We start from the raw sequence: 24715 nt of genomic DNA on the forward strand, positions 1-24715 counted from the left end.
AATACCCATTCATTCCTCATTCTCACTGGGTTTATAGTTATGTGTAACTGTCACTGTGTCTGTCCCTTTCCCTTCCCTGCACTGCTGGTTCTGACTCCTGATACAACTCCCCAATACCCATTCATTCCTCATTCTCACTGGGTTTATAGTTATGTGTAACTGTCACTGTGTCTGTCCCTTTCCCTTCCCTGCACTGCTGGTTCTGACTCCTGATACAACTCCCCAATACCCATTCATCCCTCATTCTCACTGGGTTTATAGTTATGTGTAACTGTCACTGTGTCTGTCCCTTTCCCTTCCCTGCACTGCTGGTTCTGACTCCTGATACAACTCCCCAATATCCATTCATTCCTCATTCTCACTGGGTTTACATAGTGGGTACATGGGGGTACATAGTAGGTATAAGGGGGGGTCAGTATACAATGCTGGGCCCAATGTAGCCACGTGACCGGTTCCGTATCTCTGTTCCAGGCCTACAGGTGGTACTAAAGTCTATCATGAAGGCGATGGTTCCGTTACTTCAGATCGGGTTACTCCTCTTCTTCGCCATCGTCATGTTTGCCATTATTGGCTTGGAGTTTTATATGGGCAAATTCCACAAGGCCTGCTTTTCTGATGACTCAGGTGAGAACTGGGACAATTGGCTCCTCCCTTAATCACATGGGTATCTCTTAGCCCCACCCCTTCCCTTAATCCCATGGGTATCTGTTAGCCCCACCCTTCCCCTAATCACACAGGTATCTGTTAGCCCCACCCCTTCCCTTAATCACACGAGTATCTGTTAGCCCCACCCCTTCCCGTAATCCCATGGGTATCTGTTAGCCCCACCCCTTCCCTTAATCCCATGGGTATCTGTTAGTCCTACCCCTTCCCTTAATCACATGGGTATCTATTAGCCCCACCCCTTCCCTTAATCACATGGGTATCATCTGTTAGCCCCACCCCTTCCCCTAATCCCATGGGTATCTGTTAGCCCCACCCCTTCCCTTAATCACATGGGTATCTGTTACCCCCACCCCTACCCCTAATCCCACGGGTATCTGTTAGCCCCACCCCTTCCCATTTAAAGGGAAACTATACCCTGCTATTAATGGAGCTGCCCTAATGCCCCTGTGTATCCCAAGCAGATGAGCCTGTAGGAGATTTCCCCTGTGGGGAAGAGCCGCCGGCCCGACTGTGTGAAAACGGGACATTCTGTCGGGTTTATTGGAAGGGACCGAATTTCGGAATCACAAACTTTGATAACATCCTATTCGCTGTCCTGACCGTGTTCCAGTGCATCACTATGGAGGGATGGACCGACATCCTGTACAACGTGAGTAACCGACACTATTACTCATATGGTACCTACTACTTCCTGCCCCTGGGCTGCTCTCTTTCCCATGGTCAGACAGGAACCCCCCCCTGGGTAAGTGAATCCAATCTCCCCCAGTACTTACCCAGGTACAGAGCTCTGATTCTCTGTACTTCCTGCTCCTGGGCTGCTCTCTTTCCCATGGTCAGGCAGGAACCCCCCCCCCCCCCCTGGGTAAGTGAATCCAATCTCCCCCCAGTACTTACCCAGGTACAGAGCTCTGATTATCTGTACTTCCTGCTCCTGGGCTGCTCTCTTTCCCATGGTCAGGCAGGAACCTCCCCCTGGGTAAGTGAATCCAATCTCCCCCCAGTACTTACCCAGGTACAGAGCTCTGATTCTCTGTACTTCCTGCTCCTGGGCTGCTCTCTTTCCCATGGTCAGACAGGAACCCCCCCCTGGGTAAGTGAATCCAATCTCACCCCCAGTACTTACCCAGGTACAGAGCTCTGATTCTCTGTACTTCCTGCTCCTGGGCTGCTCTCTTTCCCATGGTCAGGCAGGAACCTCCCCCTGGGTAAGTGAATCCAATCTCCCCCCAGTACTTACCCAGGTACAGAGCTCTGATTCTCTGTACTTCCTGCTCCTGGGCTGCTCTCTTTCCCATGGTCAGGCAGGAACCCCCCCTGGGTAAGTGAATCCAATCTCCCCCAGTACTTACCCAGGTACAGAGCTCTGATTATCTGTACTTCCTGCCCCTGGGCTGCTCTCTTTCCCATGGTCAGACAGGAACCCCCCCCTGGGTAAGTGAATCCAATCTCACCCCCAGTACTTACCCAGGTACAGAGCTCTGATTCTCTGTACTTCCTGCTCCTGGGCTGCTCTCTTTCCCATGGTCAGGCAGGAACCTCCCCCTGGGTAAGTGAATCCAATCTCCCCCCAGTACTTACCCAGGTACAGAGCTCTGATTCTCTGTACTTCCTGCTCCTGGGCTGCTCTCTTTCCCATGGTCAGGCAGGAACCCCCCCTGGGTAAGTGAATCCAATCTCCCCCCAGTACTTACCCAGGTACAGAGCTCTGATTCTCTGTACTTCCTGCTCCTGGGCTGCTCTCTTTCCCATGGTCAGGCAGGAACATCCCCCTGGGTAAGTGAATCCAATCTCCCCCCAGTACTTACCCAGGTACAGAGCTCTGATTCTCTGTACTTCCTGCTCCTGGGCTGCTCTCTTTCCCATGGTCAGGCAGGAACCCCCCCCCTGGGTAAGTGAATCCAATCTCCCCCAGTACTTACCCAGGTACAGAGCTCTGATTCTCTGTACTTCCTGCTCCTGGGCTGCTCTCTTTCCCATGGTCAGGCAGGAACCCCCCCCCTGGGTAAGTGAATCCAATCTCCCCCCAGTACTTACCCAGGTACAGAGCTCTGATTCTCTGTACTTCCTGCTCCTGGGCTGCTCTCTTTCCCATGGTCAGACAGGAACCTCCCCCTGGGTAAGTGAATCCAATCTCCCCCAGTACTTACCCAGGTACAGAGCTCTGATTCTCTGTACTTCCTGCTCCTGGGCTGCTCTCTTTCCCATGGTCAGGCAGGAACCTCCCCCTGGGTAAGTGAATCCAATCTCCCCCCAGTACTTACCCAGGTACAGAGCTCTGATTCTCTGTACTTCCTGCTCCTGGGCTGCTCTCTTTCCCATGGTCAGGCAGGAACCTCCCCCTGGGTAAGTGAATCCAATCTCCCCCCAGTACTTACCCAGGTACAGAGCTCTGATTCTCTGTACTTCCTGCTCCTGGGCTGCTCTGTTTCCCATGGTCAGGCAGGAACCCCCCCCCCCTGGGTAAGTGAATCCAATCTCCCCCCAGTACTTACCCAGGTACAGAGCTCTGATTCTCTGTACTTCCTGCCCCTGGGCTGCTCTCTTTCCCATGGTCAGGCAGGAACCCCCCCCGGGTAAGTGAATCCAATCTCCCCCCAGTACTTACCCAGGTACAGAGCTCTGATTCTCTGTACTTCCTGCCCCTGGGCTGCTCTCTTTCCCATGGTCAGGCAGGAACCTCCCCCTGGGTAAGTGAATCCAATCTCCCCCAGTACTTACCCAGGTACAGAGCTCTGATTCTCTGTACTTCCTGCTCCTGGGCTGCTCTCTTTCCCATGGTCAGGCAGGAACCCCCCCCCCGGGTAAGTGAATCCAATCTCCCCCCAGTACTTACCCAGGTACAGAGCTCTGATTCTCTGTACTTCCTGCTCCTGGGCTGCTCTCTTTCCCATGGTCAGGCAGGAACCCCCCCCCCTGGGTAAGTGAATCCAATCTCCCCCCAGTACTTACCCAGGTACAGAGCTCTGATTCTCTGTACTTCCTGCTCCTGGGCTGCTCTCTTTCCCATGGTCAGGCAGGAACCCCTCCCCCTGGGTAAGTGAATCCAATCTCCCCCCAGTACTTACCCAGGTACAGAGCTCTGATTCTCTGTACTTCCTGCCCCTGGGCTGCTCTCTTTCCCATGGTCAGGCAGGAACCCCCCCCTGGGTAAGTGAATCCAATCTCCCCCCAGTACTTACCCAGGTACAGAGCTCTGATTCTCTGTACTTCCTGCCCCTGGGCTGCTCTCTTTCCCATGGTCAGGCAGGAACCTCCCCCTGGGTAAGTGAATCCAATCTCCCCCCAGTACTTACCCAGGTACAGAGCTCTGATTCTCTGTACTTCCTGCTCCTGGGCTACTCTCTTTCCCATGGTCAGGCAGGAACCCCCCCCCTGGGTAAGTGAATCCAATCTCCCCCCAGTACTTACCCAGGTACAGAGCTCTGATTCTCTGTACTTCCTGCTCCTGGGCTGCTCTCTTTCCCATGGTCAGAACCAAGCTGGATCCGGTGCTGGGGGGGTTAATGGCTCAGCCCCATTTCCCGCTCGGCCGGGATCCCATTTGTTCCAGGCAGGGGACGGTTTCTAATTAACGGCCTTTCCTTCCGATGTGACTCACAGCCGTCTCTCTAGTCATTTGGGCCAGAACCAGCGCCCAGTTCTGCCTGGGGGGGGGGGCAGAATGATGAATGGGCCGCTGGGGGGGCTGTTAGCTCCTAATTATTAAATATGGTTTCTCGCCATATTAATAGGGGGCAGAACCCTAGGCTGTTGGGCTGATTTGCACATAGCGGCTGCTTTGGTCGGGGGGGGGGGTTGTTTGGCTACAGATACCCCCCAGGGGGGTAAATAGATACAGAGCTGGAGAGCTGCTCCTGTTTCACCCAGACGCTCTCGCTCTGTCTCTCGCCGAGACTTTATTGGATTATTGTGTGAGAGAAGGAAACAGACTGTCAGGGGAATGGGGAGAGGGGGGGGGGCAGAATGGGGGCAACACCGGGGTATTAAGTGTAGGGTAGGGGCAGTCATCTGCTTCTGTTGGGTTTTGACCCAGACAGTTTGGTTCAGGTCTGATCTGTCGGGAATTTCAGCCAATAGGGACCTCCGATGTCACAGCCCCCCCCCCCCATATGTCTATGCTCTGCCCCCCCAGGTCAGAGGTGGCAACCAGGGTGGGAACTAGGGGGAGGCAGAAGTTCCTAGGGCACAATGGTGAGGGGGGGGTAACTATGGAAGTACCCCTAGACTGGGTCCTAGTGCCCCCCAGTGGCTGCATGTCCCCCTACCGCTAGTATTACCCCCCTACCGCTAGTATTACCCCCCTACCGCTAGTATTACCCCCCTACTGCTAGTATTACCCCCCTACCGCTAGTATTACCCCCCTACCGCTAGTATTACCCCCCCTACCGCTAGTATTACCCCCCTACCGCTAGTATTACCCCCCTACCGCTAGTATTACCCCCTACTGCTAGTATTACCCCCCCTAACCGCTAGTATTACCCCCCTACTGCTAGTATTACCCCCCCTACCGCTAGTATTACCCCCCTACCGCTAGTATTACCCCCCCTACCGCTAGTATTACCCCCCTACCGCTAGTATTACCCCCCTACCGCTAGTATTACCCCCCTACTGCTAGTATTACCCCCCCTACCGCTAGTATTACCCCCTACCGCTAGTATTACCCCCTACTGCTAGTATTACCCCCTACCGCTAGTATTACCCCCCTACTGCTAGTATTACCCCCCCTACCGCTAGTATTACCCCCCTACCGCTAGTATTACCCCCCCTACCGCTAGTATTACCCCCCTACCGCTAGTATTACCCCCCTACCGCTAGTATTACCCCCCTACTGCTAGTATTACCCCCCTACCGCTAGTGTTACCTTCCCTACCGCTAGTATTACCCCCTACTGCTAGTATTATCCCCCCTACCGCTAGTATTACCCCCCCTACCGCTAGTATTACCCCCCCTTACCGCTAGTATTACCCCCCCTACTGCTAGTATTACCTCCCCTACCGCTAGTATTATCTCCCCTACCGCTAGTATTACCCCCTACTGCTGGCATTACCCCCCCTACCGCTAGTATTACCCCCCTACCGCTAGTATTACCCCCTACCGCTAGTATTACCTCCCTACCGCTAGTATTACCCCCCTACTGCTAGCATTACCCCCCTACCGCTAGTATTACCCCCCCTACCGCTAGTATTACCCCCCTACTGCTAGCATTACCCCCCCTACTGCTAGTATTACCCCCCCTATCGCTAGTATTACCCCCCTACTGCTAGTATTACCCCCCTACCGCCAGTATTACCCCCCCTACCGCTAGTATTACCCCCCTACCGCTAGTATTACCTCCCCTACTGCTTAGTATTACCCCCCTACTGCTAGCATTTACCCCCCCTACCGCTAGTATTACCCCCCCCTACCGCTAGTATTACCCCCTACTGCTAGCATTACCCCCCCTACTGCTAGTATTACCCCCCCTATCGCTAGTATTACCCCCCTACTGCTAGTATTACCCCCTACCGCCAGTATTACCCCCCCTACCGCTAGTATTACCCCCTACCGCTAGTATTACCCCCCTACTGCTAGTATTACCCCCCTACTGCTAGTATTACCCCCCTACCGCTAGTATTACCCCCCTACCGCTAGTATACCCCCCCTACCGCTAGTATTATCTCCCCTACCGCTAGTATTATCTCCCCTACCGCTAGTATTACCCCCTACCGCAAGTATTACCCCCCCTACCGCTAGTATTACCCCCCTACCGCTAGTATTACCCCCTACCGCTAGTATTACCCCCCTACCGCTAGTATTATCTCCCCTACCACTAGTATTATCTCCCCTACCGCTAGTATTACCCCCGCCTACCGCTAGTATTACCCCCCCTACCACTAGTATTACCCCCCTACCGCTAGTATTACCCCCCCTACCGCTAGTATTACCTCCCCTACCGCTAGTATTATCTCCCCTACCGCTAGTATTACCCCCCTAACCGCTAGTATTACCCCCCTACCGCTAGTATTACCCCCCTACCGCTAGTATTACCCCCCCTACCGCTAGTATTACCCCCCCTACCGCTAGTATTATCCCCCCTACCGCTAGTATTACCTCCCCTACCGCTAATATTACCCCCCTACCGCTAGTATTACCCCCCCTACTGTTAGTATTACCCCCCCTACCGCTAGTATTACCCCCTACTGCTAGTATTATCCCCCCTAACCGCTAGTATTACCCCCCCTACCACTAGTATTACCCCCCCTACTGCTAGTATTACCCCCTACCGCAGTATTACCTCCCCTACCGCTAGTATTACCTCCCCTACCGCTAGTATTACCTCCCCTACCGCTAGTATTATCTCCCCTACCGCTAGTATTACCCCCCCTACCGCTAGTATTATCTCCCCTACCGCTAGTATTACCCCCCCTACCGCTAGTATTACCCCCCTACCGCTAGTATTACCCCCCCTACTGCTAGTATTACCCCCCTACCGCTAGTATTACCTCCCCTACCGCTAGTATTACCTCCCCTACCGCTAGTATTACCTCCCCTACCGCTAGTATTACCCCCCCTACTGCTAGTATTACCTCCCCTACCGCTAGTATTATCTCCCCTACCGCTAGTATTACCCCCCCCCTACCGCTAGTATTACCTCCCCTACCGCTAGTATTACCCCCCCTACTGCTAGTATTACCTCCCCTACCGCTAGTATTATCTCCCCTACCGCTAGTATTACCCCCCCCTACCGCTAGTATTACCTCCCCTACCGCTAGTATTACCCCCCCTACTGCTAGTATTACCTCCCCTACCGCTAGTATTACCTCCCCTACCGCTAGTATTATCTCCCCTACCGCTAGTATTACCCCCCCTACTGCTAGTATTACCTCCCCTACCGCTAGTATTACCCCCCCTACTGCTAGTATTACCTCCCCTACTGCTAGTATTACCTCCCCTACTGCTAGTATTACCTCCCCTACTGCTAGTATTACCTCCCCTACCGCTAGTATTATCTCCCCTACCGCTAGTATTACCCCCCTACCGCTAGTATTACCTCCCCTACCGCTAGTATTACCTCCCCTACCGCTAGTATTACCCCCCTACCGCTAGTATTACCCCCCTACTGCTAGTATTACCTCCCCTACCGCTAGTATTACCCCCCCTACCGCTAGTATTACCCCCCTACTGCTAGTATTACCCCCCCTACTGCTAGCATTACCCCCCTACCGCTAGTATTACCCCCCCTACCGCTAGTATTACCTCCCCTACTGCCTAGTATTACCCCCCCTACTGCTAGTATTACCTCCCCTACTGCTAGTTTTACCCCCCTACCGCTAGTATAACCTCCCCTACCGCTAGTATTATCTCCCTACTGCTAGTATTACCCCCCCTACCGCTAGTATTACCCCCCCTACCGCTAGTATTACCTCCCCTACCGCTAGTATTACCCCCCCTACCGCTAGTATTACCTCCCCTACCGCTAGTATTATCTCCCCTACCGCTAGTATTACCCCCCCTACCGCTAGTATTACCCCCCAACCGCTAGTATTAACCCCTACTGCTAGTATTATCCCCCTACTGCTAGTATTACCCCCCTACCGCTAGTATTACCTTCCCTACCGCTAGTATTACCCCCTACTGCTAGTATTACCCCCCTACCGCTAGTATTACCTCCCCTACTGCTAGTATTACCCCCCTACTGCTAGCATTACCCCCCTACCGCTAGTATTACCCCCCTACCGCTAGTATTACCCCCCCTACCGCTAGTATTACCTTCCCTACCGCTAGTATTACCTCCCTACTGCTAGTATAACCCCCTACTGCTAGTATTACCCCCCTACCGCTAGTATTACCCCCCCTACCGCTAGTATTACCTTCCCTACTGCTAGTATTACCCCCCTACCGCTAGTATTACCTCCCCTACTGCTAGTATTACCCCCCTACTGCTAGCATTACCCCCCCTACCGCTAGTATTACCCCCCTACCGCTAGTATTACCTTCCCTACCGCTAGTATTACCTCCCCTACTGCTAGTATTATCCCCCTACCGCTAGTATTACCCCCTACTGCTAGTATTACCCCCCCTACCGCTAGTATTACCCCCCTACTGCTAGCATTACCCCCCTACCGCTAGTATTACCCCCCCTACCGCTAGTATTACCCCCCCTACCGCTAGTATTACCTCCCCTACCGCTAATATTACCCCCCTACGCTAGTATTACCCCCCCTACTGGTAGTATTATCCCCCTACCGCTAGTATTACCTCCCTTACCGCTAATATTACCCCCCTACCGCTAGTATTACCCCCCCTACTGGTAGTATTATCCCCCCCTACCGCTAGTATTACCTCCCCTACCGCTAATATTACCCCCCTACCGCTAGTATTACCCCCCCTACTGGTAGTATTATCCCCCCTACCGCTAGTATTACCTCCCCTACCGCTAGTATTACCCCCCTACCGCTAGTATTACCCCCCTACTGGTAGTATTATCCCCCCTACCGCTAGTATTACCTCCCCTACCGCTAATATTACCCCCCTACCGCTAGTATTACCCCCCCAACCGCTAGTATTACCCCCTACCGCTAGTATTACCCCCCCTACTGCTAGTATTACCCCCCCTACTGCTAGTATTATCCCCCTACTGCTAGTATTACCCCCCTACCGCTAGTGTTACCTTCCCTACCGCTAGTATTACCCCCTACTGCTAGTATTATCCCCCTACCGCTAGTATTACCCCCCCTACCGCTAGTATTACCCCCCCTACCGCTAGTATTACCCCCCCTACTGCTAGTATTACCTCCCCTACCGCTAGTATTATCTCCCCTACCGCTAGTATTACCCCCCTATTGCTGGCATTACCCCCCCTACCGCTAGTATTACCCCCCTACCGCTAGTATTACCCCCCTACCGCTAGTATTACCTCCCCTACCGCTAGTATTACCCCCCTACTGCTAGCATTACCCCCCTACCGCTAGTATTACCCCCCCTACCGCTAGTATTACCCCCCTACTGCTAGCATTACCCCCCCTACTGCTAGTATTACCCCCCCTATCGCTAGTATTACCCCCCTACTGCTAGTATTACCCCCTACCGCCAGTATTACCCCCCCTACCGCTAGTATTACCCCCCTACCGCTAGTATTACCTCCCCTACCGCTAATATTACCCCCCTACCGCTAGTATTACCCCCCAACCGCTAGTATTACCCCCCTACCGCTAGTATTACCCCCTACTGCTAGTATTACCCCCCCTACTGCTAGTATTATCCCCCTACTGCTAGTATTACCCCCCTACCGCTAGTGTTACCTTCCCTACCGCTAGTATTACCCCTACTGCTAGTATTATCCCCCCTACCGCTAGTATTACCCCCCCCTACCGCTAGTATTACCCCCCTACCGCTAGTATTACCCCCCTACTGCTAGTATTACCTCCCCTACCGCTAGTATTATCTCCCCTACCGCTAGTATTACCCCCCTACTGCTGGCATTACCCCCCCTACCGCTAGTATTACCCCCCTACCGCTAGTATTACCCCCCTACCGCTAGTATTACCTCCCCTACCGCTAGTATTACCCCCCTACTGCTAGCATTACCCCCCCTACCGCTAGTATTACCCCCCTACCGCTAGTATTACCCCCCTACTGCTAGCATTACCCCCCCTACTGCTAGTATTACCCCCCCTATCGCTAGTATTACCCCCCTACTGCTAGTATTACCCCCTACCGCCAGTATTACCCCCCCTACCGCTAGTATTACCCCCCTACCGCTAGTATTACCTCCCCTACTGCTAGTATTACCCCCCTACTGCTAGCATTACCCCCCCTACGCTAGTATTACCCCCCCTACCGCTAGTATTACCCCCCTACTGCTAGCATTACCCCCCCTACTGCTAGTATTACCCCCCCTATCGCTAGTATTACCCCCTACTGCTAGTATTACCCCCCTACCGCCAGTATTACCCCCCCTACCGCTAGTATTACCCCCCTACCGCTAGTATTACCCCCCTACTGCTAGTATTACCCCCCTACTGCTAGTATTACCCCCCTACCGCTAGTATTACCCCCCTTACCGCTAGTATTACCTCCCCTACCGCTAGTATTACCCCCCCTACCGCTAGTATTACCCCCCCTACTGCTAGTATTACCTCCCCTACCGCTAGTATTACCCCCCTACCGCTAGTATTACCCCCCTACTGCTAGTATTACCTTCCCTACCGCTAGTATTACCCCCTACTGCTAGTATTACCTCCCCTACCGCTAGTATTACCCCCCTACCGCTAGTATTACCTCCCCTACCGCTAGTATTACCCCCCCTACCGCTAGTATTACCCCCCCTACTGCTAGTATTACCTCCCCTACCGCTAGTATTATCTCCCCTACCGCTAGTATTACCCCCCTACTGCTAGCATTAACCCCCTACCGCTAGTATTACCCCCGCCTTACCGCTAGTATTACCTCCCCTACCGCTAGTATTACCCCCCTACTGCTAGCATTACCCCCCTACCGCTAGTATTACCCCCCTACTGCTAGCATTACCCCCCCTACTGCTAGTATTACCCCCCCTATCGCTAGTATTACCCCCCTACTGCTAGTATACCCCCCTACCGCTAGTATTACCCCCCTACCGCTAGTATTACCCCCCTACTGCTAGTATTACCCCCCTACTGCTAGTATTACCCCCCTACCGCTAGTATTACCCCCCTACCGCTAGTATTACCTCCCCTACCGCTAGTATTACCCCCCCTACCGCTAGTATTACCCCCCTACTTCTAGTATTACCCCCCTATCGCTAGTATTACCCCCCTACTGCTAGTATTACCCCCCCTTCCGCCAGTATTACCACCCAAAAACCCTTGGGGAGGGCGGTATGCACCCCCAGTTTGGCCAATGCAGGAGATAACTGTCAGCAACATGGGTTACTAAAGGCCCCCTCCCTGCTCTGTGGCCCCCACATACTAGCCCCTAGACCTATAAATCCTCAGCACCAGAGTCTCTATATAATTAGATATTAGATTACAAGCTCCTGGGTCCATGCTGTCATTTATAGGAAGGCGCTGCCCTGTGGCCCCATGGGATGTTCATGGGAGCCGAATCCGAGATGGATTTGGATATGGACCCCGCCCCTCTGACTCCCCTGTGCCTCCTTATTGGGGGGAGGCATTATCTATTGTCCATAACTAAAGGGCAAGTAAAGCCCAGGAAGCATATACAGGAATGGGATCCCTTATCCAGACAGCTCCGTATTGTGGGAAGGCCTTCTCCCATAGACTACATTTTATGCAAACAATAGAGCTACTTACCCTTTATACAGGCGTATCATGTCCAACCTTTACTTTCCCTTTAAAAATGTAACAAATTGGGTTTTTAGCTACAGAATGGAATCAAGGGTTCTGATCCAGGGAGAAATCTCACTAGGGCCTTTCAGTGGGGAACCTTGTACCATTACGTTGGATTGGTGTCCTTTTTCAACCTCAGCTACTATATGTATATATATATATATATATATATATATATATATGGGGGAATGGAAGTGGCTGGCAGGTAGGGAAGCAGCAATCCCCTGGGGCCTCTGTGGGTTACTGGTCACTGCACTTGCTTAAGGCTTATTAGCACTGGCGGGAGTCTAGCGAATCGGGAAGGGAGAGTCTATTATCCATAGTGATCTAGAACCCCCCCACTCCATACGTCTTCTCTGTGTTGATTTGTATTTATACATATGGGTAGGGGGTGCCATAGTGTTTCCCTTAGACAGTACAGTATGGGGGTACAGCTTATTGTGTGCCCAGAACATTCCCTCTCTGTATATTTGTATTTATACATATGGGTAGGGGGTGCCATAGTGTTTCCCTTAGACAGTACAGTATGGGGGTACAGCTTATTGTGTGCCCAGAACATTCCCTCTCTGTATATTTGTATTTATACATATGGGTAGGGGGTGCCATAGTGTTTCCCTTAGACAGTACAGTATGGGGGTACAGCTTATTGTGTGCCCAGAACATTCCCTCTCTGTATATTTGTATTTATACATATGGGTATGGGGGTGCCATAGTGTTTCCCTTAGACAGTACAGTATGGGGGTACAGCTTATTGTGTGCCCAGAACATTCCTTCTCTGTATATTTGTATTTATACAAATGGGTAGGGGGTGCCATAGTGTTTCCCTTAGACAGTACAGTATGGGGTACAGCTTATTGTGTGCCCAGAACATTCCTTCTCTGTATATTTGTATTTATACATATGGGTAGGGGGTGCCATAGTGTTTCCCTTAGACAGTACAGTATGGGGGTACAGCTTATTGTGAGCCCAGAACATTCCTTCTCTGTATATTTGTATTTATACATATGGGTAGGTGGTGCCATAGTGTTTCCCTTAGACAGTACAGTATGGGGGTACAGCTTATTGTGTGCCCAGAACATTCCTTCTCTGTATATTTGTATTTATACATATGGGTAGGGGGTGCCATAGTGTTTCCCTTAGACAGTACAGTATGGGGGTACAGCTTATTGTGTGCCCAGAACATTCCTTCTCTGTATATTTGTATTTATACATATGGGTAGGGGGTGCCATAGTGTTTCCCTTAGACAGTACAGTATGGGGGTACAGCTTATTGTGTGCCCAGAACATTCCCTCTCTGTATATTTGTATTTATACATATGGGTAGGGGGTGCCATAGTGTTTTCCCTTAGACAGTACAGTATGGGGGTACAGCTTATTGTGTGCCCAGAACATTCCTTCTCTGTATATTTGTATTTATACATATGGGTAGGGGGTGCCATAGTGTTTCCCTTAGACAGTACAGTATGGGGGTACAGCTTATTGTGTGCCCAGAACATTCCTTCTCTGTATATTTGTATTTATACATATGGGTAGGGGGTGCCATAGTGTTTCCCTTAGACAGTACAGTATGGGGGTACAGCTTATTGTGTGCCCAGAACATTCCCTCTCTGTATATTTGTATTTATACATATGGGTAGGGGGTGCCATAGTGTTTCCCTTAGACAGTACAGTATGGGGGTACAGCTTATTGTGTGCCCAGAACATTCCTTCTCTGTATATTTGTATTTATACATATGGGTAGGGGGTGCCATAGTGTTTCCCTTAGACAGTACAGTATGGGGGTACAGCTTATTGTGTGCCCAGAACATTCCCTCTCTGTATATTTGTATTTATACATATGGGTAGGGGGTGCCATAGTGTTTCCCTTAGACAGTACAGTATGGGGGTACAGCTTATTGTGTGCCCAGAACATTCCTTCTCTGTATATTTGTATTTATACATATGGGTAGGGGGTGCCATAGTGTTTCCCTTAGACAGTACAGTATGGGGGTACAGCTTATTGTGTGCCCAGAACATTCCTTCTCTGTATATTTGTATTTATACATATGGGTAGGGGGTGCCATAGTGTTTCCCTTAGACAGTACAGTATGGGGGTACAGCTTATTGTGTGCCCAGAACATTCCCTCTCTGTATATTTGTATTTATACATATGGGTAGGGGGTGCCATAGTGTTTCCCTTAGACAGTACAGTATGGGGGTACAGCTTATTGTGTGCCCAGAACATTCCTTCTCTGTATATTTGTATTTATACATATGGGTAGGGGGTGCCATAGTGTTTCCCTTAGACAGTACAGTATGGGGGTACAGCTTATTGTGTGCCCAGAACATTCCTTCTCTGTATATTTGTATTTATACATATGGGTAGGGGGTGCCATAGTGTTTCCCTTAGACAGTACAGTATGGGGGTACAGCTTATTGTGTGCCCAGAACATTCCTTCTCTGTATATTTGTATTTATACATATGGGTAGGAGGTGCCATAGTGTTTCCCTTAGACAGTACAGTATGGGGGTACAGCTTATTGTGTGCCCAGAACATTCCTTCTCTGTATATTTGTATTTATACATATGGGTAGGGGGTGCCATAGTGTTTCCCTTAGACAGTACAGTATGGGGGTACAGCTTATTGTGTGCCCAGAACATTCCTTCTCTGTATATTTGTATTTATACATATGGGTAGGGGGTGCCATAGTGTTTCCCTTAGACAGTACAGTATGGGGGTACAGCTTATTGTGTGCCCAGAACATTCCCTCTCTGTATATTTGTATTTATACATATGGGTAGGGGGTGCCATAGTGTTTCCCTTAGACAGTACAGTATGGGGGTACAGCTTATTGTGTGCCCAGAACATTCCTTCTCTGTATATTTGTATTTATACATATGGGTAGGGGGTGCCATAGTGTTTCCCTTAGACAGTACAGTATGGGGGTACAGCTTATTGTGTGCCCAGAACATTCCCTCTCTGTATATTTGTATTTATACATATGGGTAGGGGGTGCCATAGTGTTTCCCTTAGACAGTACAGTATGGGGGTACAGCTTATTGTGTGCCCAGAACATTCCTTCTCTGTATATTTGTATTTATACATATGGGTAGGGTGTGCCATAGTGTTTCCCTTAGACAGTACAGTATGGGGGTACAGCTTATTGTGTTCCCAGAACATTCCCTCTCTGTATATTTGTATTTATACATATGGGTAGGGGGTGCCATAGTGTTTCCCTTAGACAGTACAGTATGGGGGTACAGCTTATTGTGTGCCCAGAACATTCCTTCTCTGTATATTTGTATTTATACATATGGGTAGGGGGTGCCATAGTGTTTCCCTTAGACAGTACAGTATGGGGGTACAGCTTATTGTGTGCCCAGAACATTCCCTCTCTGTATATTTGTATTTATACATATGGGTAGGGGGTGCCATAGTGTTTCCCTTAGACAGTACAGTATGGGGGTACAGCTTATTGTGTGCCCAGAACATTCCTTCTCTGTATATTTGTATTTATACATATGGGTAGGGTGTGCCATAGTGTTTCCCTTAGACAGTACAGTATGGGGGTACAGCTTATTGTGTGCCCAGAACATTCCCTCTCTGTATATTTGTATTTATACATATGGGTAGGGGGTGCCATAGTGTTTCCCTTAGACAGTACAGTATGGGGGTACAGCTTATTGTGTGCCCAGAACATTCCTTCTCTGTATATTTGTATTTATACATATGGGAGGGAGGTGCCATAGTGTTCCCCTTAGACAGTACAGTATGGGGGTACAGCTTATTGTGTGCCCAGAACATTCCTTCTCTGTATATGTGTATTTATACATATGGGTAGGGGGTGCCATAGTGTTTCCCTTAGACAGTACAGTATGGGGGTACAGCTTATTGTGTGCCCAGAACATTCCTTCTCTGTATATTTGTATTTATACATATGGGTAGGAGGAGCCAAACTGGATACAGTTTCCCCCGTGCGTCGGGCGAGTGACACATCGTTACAGTAATACGTTCCCGACAGAGACGCCAGCCCTGCACTCTAACACCATCATTTATTGACCCTCCCACTTCCTGTATTCGCTCAGTTAAGTTCCATTTACACCTTCCCTCTAATTCTCATCTGACGCCCAGACAGACCCGCCGCCCCATGTGACCCAGTCGCGCGCGAGACTCCTCTGACTTCATACGGAGATGCCTGCCTTGTCGCCATTATCAGTCGTGATTCTTTAACCATTTCCTGCCTCATTCGCTGCTTGAAATGCGGGCTGAGGAAGTCACATAAACCTCTCGCAGGAAGTGGAGGAAGGAAAATGGCGGCCCCCATGTGTTCCATTTGGCACATTTAATTGTGCTTCCTTTCAGGAAAGGAACAGCAGTCCCAGCTCGCTTTATGGCAGGGAGTTTAGGAAACATCCCGCACATATAAATAGAGAGTGGGGCTGCGCGTGGGAGTGGCACCGAGGGTACGAGCGGCGTCTGGGCCCTGGCACCCGGCCTGGCATTCACTTGTCAGCTGTCTCTCCCCGTGGCCTACGGCTCCGGCCCTGCCAATCAGGGAGGCCTCATTCCATTCACAAGAAGGGGCACTGATGGCGTGGGGCTGTGTGTGCATGGGAATCTCCTAAAGGGTAACTTCACCTCAATGTAATATTATTACTGGATATTACTACGGTTAAAGTAATTTTCTTGTATTACTCTCATTGTCTTGTCTTTAACTCTTTTAACCTATCGTACTCCATCTTGTCCTACTGTCTCCATCTTGTCCTACTGTCTCCATCTTGCCCTACTGTCCCCATCTTGCCCTACTGTCTCCATCTTGCCTTACTGTCTCCATCTTGTCCTACTGTCTCTATCTTGTCCTACTGTCTCCATCTTGTCCTACTGTCTCCATCTTACCCTACTGTCTCCATCTTGCCTTACTGTCTCCATCTTGTCCTACTGTCTCCATCTTGTCCTACTGTCTCCATCTTGCCCTACTGTCTCCATCTTGCCTTACTGTCTCCATCTTGTCCTACTGTCCCCATCTTGCCCTACTGTCTCCATCTTGTCCTACTGTCTCCATCTTGCCCTACTGTCTCCATCTTGCCCTACTGTCTCCATCTTGCCCTACTGTCTCCATCTTGTCCTACTGTCTCCATCTTGCCCTACTGTCCCCATCTTGCCCTACTGTCTCCATCTTGCCCTACTGTCTCCATCTTGTCCTACTGTCTCCATCTTGCCCTACTGTCTCCATCTTGCCCCACTGTCTCCATCTTGCCCTACTGTCTCCATCTTGCCCTACTGTCTCCATCTTGCCCCACTGTCTCCATCTTGCCCTACTGTCCCCATCTTGCCCTACTGTCTCCATCTTGCCCTACTGTCCCCATCTTGCCCTACTGTCTCCATGTTAACCTACTGTCCCCATCTTGCCCTACTGTCCCCATCTTGCCCTACTGTCTCCATCTTGCCCTACTGTCTCCATCTTGCCCTACTGTCCCCATCTTGCCCTACTGTCTCCATCTTGCCCTACTGTCTCCATCTTGCCCTACTGTCTCCATCTTGCCCTACTGTCTCCATCTTGCCCTACCAACTACCTTCTATCATCGATTCTTCGTACCAATATTTACCCTATAAATACAAGAGTTTTTTGAATATGAGCCGAAGGTTCTGATGTTGCCCCAGGCCCCGCCCCCACCGAGTACAGCCCCGCCTCCCTTATACCAACCTATAACTGTTGGGCCACACCCCCCTTACCATATGTCAGATTAGAGAGTATCTTCTGCCGTCGGTGCTACAGTGTCTGTGATGCACAATTCCCAGAAGCCCAATGCACAGTGAAAGGGTTAATGCTGTGGGTCGGCTCATTGGATGTTAAATGACATTAGCAGTGCCAATGAGGCATGGGGGAGCCAATCAGCTACTGCCGGACCTGTCATTTCATCCTCCCATTGCCTAATGCCCCCCGTTTAGGGCCCCCTGATCCAACAGAACCTCAGGCTCCATCTCTGCTCAGTCTCTTTGCTAAACAGAACCCGCTGTGGGGCCGATGTGCCCGTTGGGAATTGGTACCTCCCCGTTCCACCCGTTGGCGTTACTGAGCGCCCATTTCCGGCTCTCCGGGGGGGTCCCTGGGGGGCTCAGACTTCTCCCCCTTTCCCGGGGCCCAAATCAGTCATTTCCTGCTCTCAGCGTGAGTCTTACGGGATCTTTTCAAATATGGATCATTTCTTTTGGGAGCGCAGGGCAATTATCAACTGCGGTGAGCGCTCTAGTACAGCCGGCAGTCCCAGTCTGTCTCTCTATATCTGCACTGAGTCTGGGAGCTGCCATATTGCTCTACATAACTGCAGCATTTTGTCTATGATCCATTACAAACACTGAGAATGTAGTAATGTCTAAGGGAAACACTATGGCACCCCCTACCCATATGTATAAATACAAATATACAGAGAAGGAATGTTCTGGGCACACAATAAGCTGTACCCCCATACTGTACTGTCTAAGGGAAACACTATGGCACCCCCTACCCATATGTATAAATACAAATATACAGAGAAGGAATGTTCTGGGCACACAATAAGCTGTACCCCCATACTGTACTGTCTAAGGGAAACACTATGGCACCCCCTACCCATATGTATAAATACAAATATACAGAGAAGGAATGTTCTGGGCACACAATAAGCTGTACCCCCATACTGTACTGTCTAAGGGAAACACTATGGCACCCCCTACCCATATGTATAAATACAAATATACAGAGAGGGAATGTTCTGGGCACACAATAAGCTGTACCCCCATACTGTACTGTCTAAGGGAAACACTATGGCACCCCCTACCCATATGTATAAATACAAATATACAGAGAAGGAATGCTCTGGGCACACAATAAGCTGTACCCCCATACTGTACTGTCTAAGGGAAACACTATGGCACCCCCTACCCATATGTATAAATACAAATATACAGAGAAGGAATGTTCTGGGCACACAATAAGCTGTACCCCCATACTGTACTGTCTAAGGGAAACACTATGGCACCCCCTACCCATATGTATAAATACAAATATACAGAGAAGGAATGTTCTGGGCACACAATAAGCTGTACCCCCATACTGTACTGTCTAAGGGAAACACTATGGCACCTCCTACCCATATGTATAAATATCTAATATTATGGTTTATGCAGAGGATTTCATTATAACCTGCCAATCTCTTTGTGTATTACAGACAAACGACGCCGTGGGTTACATGTGGAACTGGCTCTATTTTATCCCACTCATAATTGTTGGCTCTTTCTTCATGCTGAACCTGGTTCTGGGTGTCCTCTCAGGGTGAGTATTTGTTATGGCTTCTTGGATATTAGCAGTCACTGGGTATTATAAGGGATAATGTACCCCCTACTGTAAATGATAAGGATATTAGCAGTCACTGAGGGGTTCTGTGCCCATATAAAGGCACAAGGCTGCAGGCTGAGTTATACAGGGAACTCTGAGTATCACTCATGTATTATAAGGGATAATGTACCCCCTACTGTAAATGATAAGGATATTAGCAGTCACTGAGGGGTTCTGTGCCCCCCATATAAAGGCACAAGGCTGCAGGCTGAGTTATACAGGGAACTCTGAGTATCACTCATGTATTATAAGGGATAATGTACCCCCTACTGTAAATGATAAGGATATTAGCATGACTATGAATTTCCCTTTCTGTATATCCTTAGGCATTGTAGTTGGGGGCTGTGTTCTTCCCTATAACAAACAGCAGTATTATGTCAGTAGTAGAGTATTATAATTAAACGTGAGACATCGCGCCTATAAGACGCTTATGACATTACAATATGTTTTTCCGAGGATTTCTAACAAATCCCCCCCCCCCCCCCCGTATTTTATGACTTTCTCGTGCATATCGCTTCCACCCACTCAGAAGAGACCTTCTCCGGGGGATGAGGGAATCTTTGTATTTACCTCTGTATTCTTTACCCCCCCACAGCCCCCATAATGCCCTATCACTGCGCCTAGCGAGGGGCTCGTAGCCAATGCCCCCCCCCCACGGCTCCTTTATCAGCTAAATAATTCATCAGCCTCCTCTCTGCCGTCGCATTTACCCTTTATTTTTCATTTCCTTTTATTTTTCTTTTTGGATTTTATCGCCACCATCTCAGGAACCGGCCTTTGCCCCCCCGCCCCCCCCCCCCAAGGCCACAGATCAGTCTGTTATCGATCTTGCAGGGCTGACGTATCAAATCCTTTGCATAGATATGGGCCCCGCTTGTCTCAGGCACTTTTATTATCCCCATTGTGTTCCCAAACCAATAAGGTTTTATGCTGCTCTGAACAATAAAAGTGGAGCAGTGAGTTTATATAGAAAGCCCAGGTACCGCCCAAACCCACTGGGTCCTTACTGAGATAGGAGAATATATCCTATTGTGTGCCCAGAGCATTCCTTCTCTGTATATTTGTATTTATACATATGGGTAGGAGGTGCCATAGTGTTTCCCTTAGACAGTACAGTATGGGGGTACAGCTTATTGTGTGCCCAGAACATTCCTTCTCTGTATATTTGTATTTATACATATGGGTAGGGGGTGCCATAGTGTTTCCCTTAGACAGTACAGTATGGGGGTACAGCTTATTGTGTGCCCAGAACATTCCTTCTCTGTATATTTGTATTTATACATATGGGTAGGAGGTGCCATAGTGTTTCCCTTAGACAGTACAGTATGGGGGTACAGCTTATTGTGTGCCCAGAACATTCCTTCTCTGTATATTTGTATTTATACATATGGGTAGGGGGTGCCATAGTGTTTCCCTTAGACAGTACAGTATGGGGGTACAGCTTATTGTGTGCCCAGAACATTCCTTCTCTGTATATTTGTATTTATACATATGGGTAGGGGGTGCCATAGTGTTTCCCTTAGACAGTACAGTATGGGGGTACAGCTTATTGTGAGCCCAGAACATTCCTTCTCTGTATATTTGTATTTATACATATGGGTAGGGGGTGCCATAGTGTTTCCCTTAGACAGTACAGTATGGGGGTACAGCTTATTGTGTGCCCAGAACATTCCTTCTCTGTATATTTGTATTTATACATATGGGTAGGAGGTGCCATAGTGTTTTACTTTGTCAAAAATAAAGATGGTTTTGTCTTTGACAGGGAGTTTGCTAAGGAACGAGAGCGAGTAGAAAATCGTCGTGCCTTCCTCAAACTCCGCCGTCAGCAGCAAATCGAGCGAGAATTAAATGGCTACCTTGAGTGGATCTTCAAAGCCGGTGAGATACAGGACATTTTCTTCCATAGGATCCAGATATACGCTTGACCAGTAGAGCTTACTCATTACTACCAAATAGACTGGTGTGGGAGGCCTGGTCTATATAACGTCTCATATGTTATGAGTATATATATATATATATATATATATACTGTATATATATATATATATATCTCAGTTTATACGTTCCTTTAGATATGATGAATGTCTTCTTCACCCCCAGTCCTTATAAATGCCAGTAGCAATTTTGGGTTTCTAGGGAAGTCTGTTGGGGATGTGAGAAGATTAAATTGTTGGGGACGTAAGAAGATTAAATTGTTGGGGATGTGAGAAGATCAGATTGTTGGGGATGTTAGAAGATCAAATTTTTGGGAATGTGAGAAGATCAAATTGTTGGGGATGTGAGAAGATCAAATTGTTGGGGATGTGAGAAGATCAAATTGTTGGGTATTTGAGAAGATCAAATTGTTGGGGACGTGAGAAGATTAAATTGGTGGAGATGTGAGAAGATTAAATTGGTGGAGATGTGAGAAGATGAAATTGTTGGGGATGTGAGAAGATGAAATTGTTGGGGACGTGAGAAGATTAAATTGGTGGGGATGTGAGAAGAAAGGGTCTTTCAGGTAGATGGTGGTTGAGTTGGGCCATTGGAATTATGATTGGGCCCAACCCATCATTCTTGAGGATATCCAGATGCCAGAACCTCCCCAACAACCGCTTTAATCCTTATTTTCATATTAAACCTTATGAGAAAATGTCTTCAACCTCATCAGATATTCCTTCAGATCTTCTTCACCCCCAGTCACTAACAATGCCAGTAGCCATTTTAGTCCTAGGTTTCTAGGGAAATCTGTTGGGGATGTGAGAAGAAAGGGTCTTTCAGGTAGACGGTGGTTGAGTTGGGCCATTGGAACTATGATTGGGACCCAAACCATCATTCTTGAGAATATCCAGATGCCAGAACCTCCCCAACAACCGCTTTAATCCTTATTTTGATATTAAACCTTATGAGAAAATGTCTTCAACCTCATCAGATATTCCTTCAGATCTTCTTCACCCCCAGTCACTAACAATGCCAGTAGCCATTTTAGTCCTAGGTTTCTAGGGAAATCTGTTGGGGATGTGAGAAGAAAGGGTCTTTCAGGTAGACGGTGGTTGAGTTGGGCCATTGGAACTATGATTGGGACCCAAACCATCATTCTTGAGAATATCCAGATGCCAGAACCTCCCCAACAACCGCTTTAATCCTTATTTTGATATTAAACCTTATGAGAAAATGTCTTCAACCTCATCGATCCATGGTTGTGTTTCAGAGGAAGTCATGTTGGCTGAGGAGGACAAGAACGCAGAGGAGAAGTCCCCCTTAGATGGTAAGTATCTGCCCAGTTCAGCAGAAACAGCCCCCTGGGTTTGCCCATTGCCTACATGGTGAGAGATAAGCAAGGCCCAGTTCTCCATAAACGTTGTAGGGCGTAGTATCCCTTTAAGATATAACTTTTTATCCCCAGGAGCTGGGGATGTGCTGGAAGCCGAAGTCCCTGTTGAATTCCCATTAGCCTGATTGTCACTTGCAGAACCGCAGCATATGGTTCCGAGCTCATCGCATCAGCAGTAAAGCGCCGCCGCTCAGCCAGTGCTGCAGTCATTACCAATTTATAAGGAATGCATAAAAAGAAACGAGAGGAAAAAACGGCTTTTTCTGGGACTGCCGAAGTCAGAAACGTTCAGCTTCTTAGTACCGGGGTAGGATGGGCTGAGTGGTAGGGAGCAATGCCACCCCCTGCTGGTGAAATCTCTAACTGAGCAGAACCAGTCTACTTGGGGTTTGAAAGTGGGGCGTGACCCTAAAACTGATGGTTCAGGGGGTGTTTTATCCTGGAGTTGTATTTTAGCCAATTGGGGAGCCCCTTTTTCTTCATTATTGAAGTTCCTTTCTCCTTAAGTAGTTGACTTGGCTTTTTTATGAACTATTTTTGATGATGATGGTTTGTCTTGACTCCCTAGTACGCACAAGCCTTTTCTCCTCTACTCCCGAATACAGAGAACAGTTCTCTGAGGTTCTAGGTCAGTGGTTCTCAACCTTCCTAATGCCGTGACCCTTTAATACAGTTCCTCATGTTGTGGTGACCCCCAACCATAAAATTATCCCTAAGACTGTTGGAAATATGTGTTTTCCCGATGGTCTTCCCAAAGGGGTCCCTACCCACAGGTTGAGAACCGCTGTTCTAGGTTCTTAATCAGCATTTGCCGAGGCACTTGACTGAATCAAGGGCGATACTGACCACTCAAGGTCCAGCCCCCCACATATCTCCCACTTTTACACTTGTAATCTTTGTCAGGGTGACATTGAATTTGATCAGAATGGTCAGTTAGTTTGTTAATTTGTACATCCAACCACCTTTATTTCAAACAGGGAGAGTCCTTGCACCTCTAGGAACGTAGCTTAGCTAATGGCTGTGAGGATACCTATCTGGGTAGCCTGAGATACCAGTTGGGTTACCCTTAGATATCTAACCCTATAACCAGCTGGGTTACCCTTAGATATCTAACCCTATAACCAGTTGGGTTACCCTTAGATAACTCTTGCTCAAACCATCTGGGGTAACCTGAGATGAACCTGTGCTATCCTGAGAAATCCTTCTTTAGGGTTCCCTGAGATCTCCATCCCATTATCTAAGGTAGCCTGAGGTATCTATCACCTTGAGAAGTCTTGTTTACTTATACAAACATTATCTTATTTTGACCAGTACTCAAGAGGGCAACCATTAAGAAAAGCAAAAACGACCTTATCCATGCCGAGGAGGGGGACGATCATTTCAATGACATCTGCTCAGTGGGTGAGTTCAGTATCGGTGTTGCATGATCCTTACATGGTTACTGACTGTTCCAATGACTTAGATCCCTGGTGGAGTATAGTAAGTACAACTTGTGTTACTTTATGACGGAGCAACATTCTCTTCTCTTGAACCCAACTCATGGAGTTGTTGCTCTTGAACAGATATGCTATAAAAAACTTGGTTAGTGAAACTTCACTTTGGGTTCCAGAAGAGGTTCCCAAGAGTTGGGTTCTAGATGTTCCTTGGCAGTCTTACCATAGATTTGTTGATGATCTCCAAGACCTGAAATTGAAAAAAAAAAAAAAAACATGGAAAATGTCTAAGATACTTAGAAAAGAGGGAATGATCCTTACATGGTTACTGACTGTTCCAATGACTTAGATCCCTGGTGGACTATTCGTGACACTTTATGAAGGAGCAACATTCTCTTGAACCCAAATCATGGAGTTGTCGCTCTTAAACAGAAATGCAATAAACGTGGTTAGTGAAACATCCCTTTCATTTCCAGAAGAGGTTCCCAAGAGTTGGGTTCTAGATGTTCCTTGGCAGTCTTACCATAGATTTGTTGATGATCTCCAAGACCTGAAATTGAAAAAAAAAACAAAAACATGGAAAATGTCTAAGATACTTAGAAAAGAGAGAATGATCCTTACATGGTTACTGACTGTTCC

At 48.7% G+C, this 24715-nt stretch overlaps 1 protein-coding gene across 1 annotated transcript in view; it reads left to right on the forward strand.

Moving 5' to 3' along the window:
- The window catches only part of cacna1b (calcium voltage-gated channel subunit alpha1 B), a 130836-nt gene that overhangs the window by 44678 nt on the left and 61443 nt on the right, over positions 1–24715 (forward strand). The window contains exons 4-9 of the mRNA XM_031891027.1: positions 472–624; positions 1128–1315; positions 19164–19267; positions 21093–21208; positions 22521–22577; positions 23955–24044. Of these exons, the coding sequence (XP_031746887.1) occupies positions 472–624; positions 1128–1315; positions 19164–19267; positions 21093–21208; positions 22521–22577; positions 23955–24044 (708 nt within the window). The remainder of the gene's footprint in view (positions 1–471; positions 625–1127; positions 1316–19163; positions 19268–21092; positions 21209–22520; positions 22578–23954; positions 24045–24715) is intronic.

This window comes from Xenopus tropicalis, chromosome 8 (assembly GCF_000004195.4).
Source record: "Xenopus tropicalis strain Nigerian chromosome 8, UCB_Xtro_10.0, whole genome shotgun sequence".
Lineage (NCBI taxonomy): Eukaryota > Metazoa > Chordata > Amphibia > Anura > Pipidae > Xenopus > Xenopus tropicalis.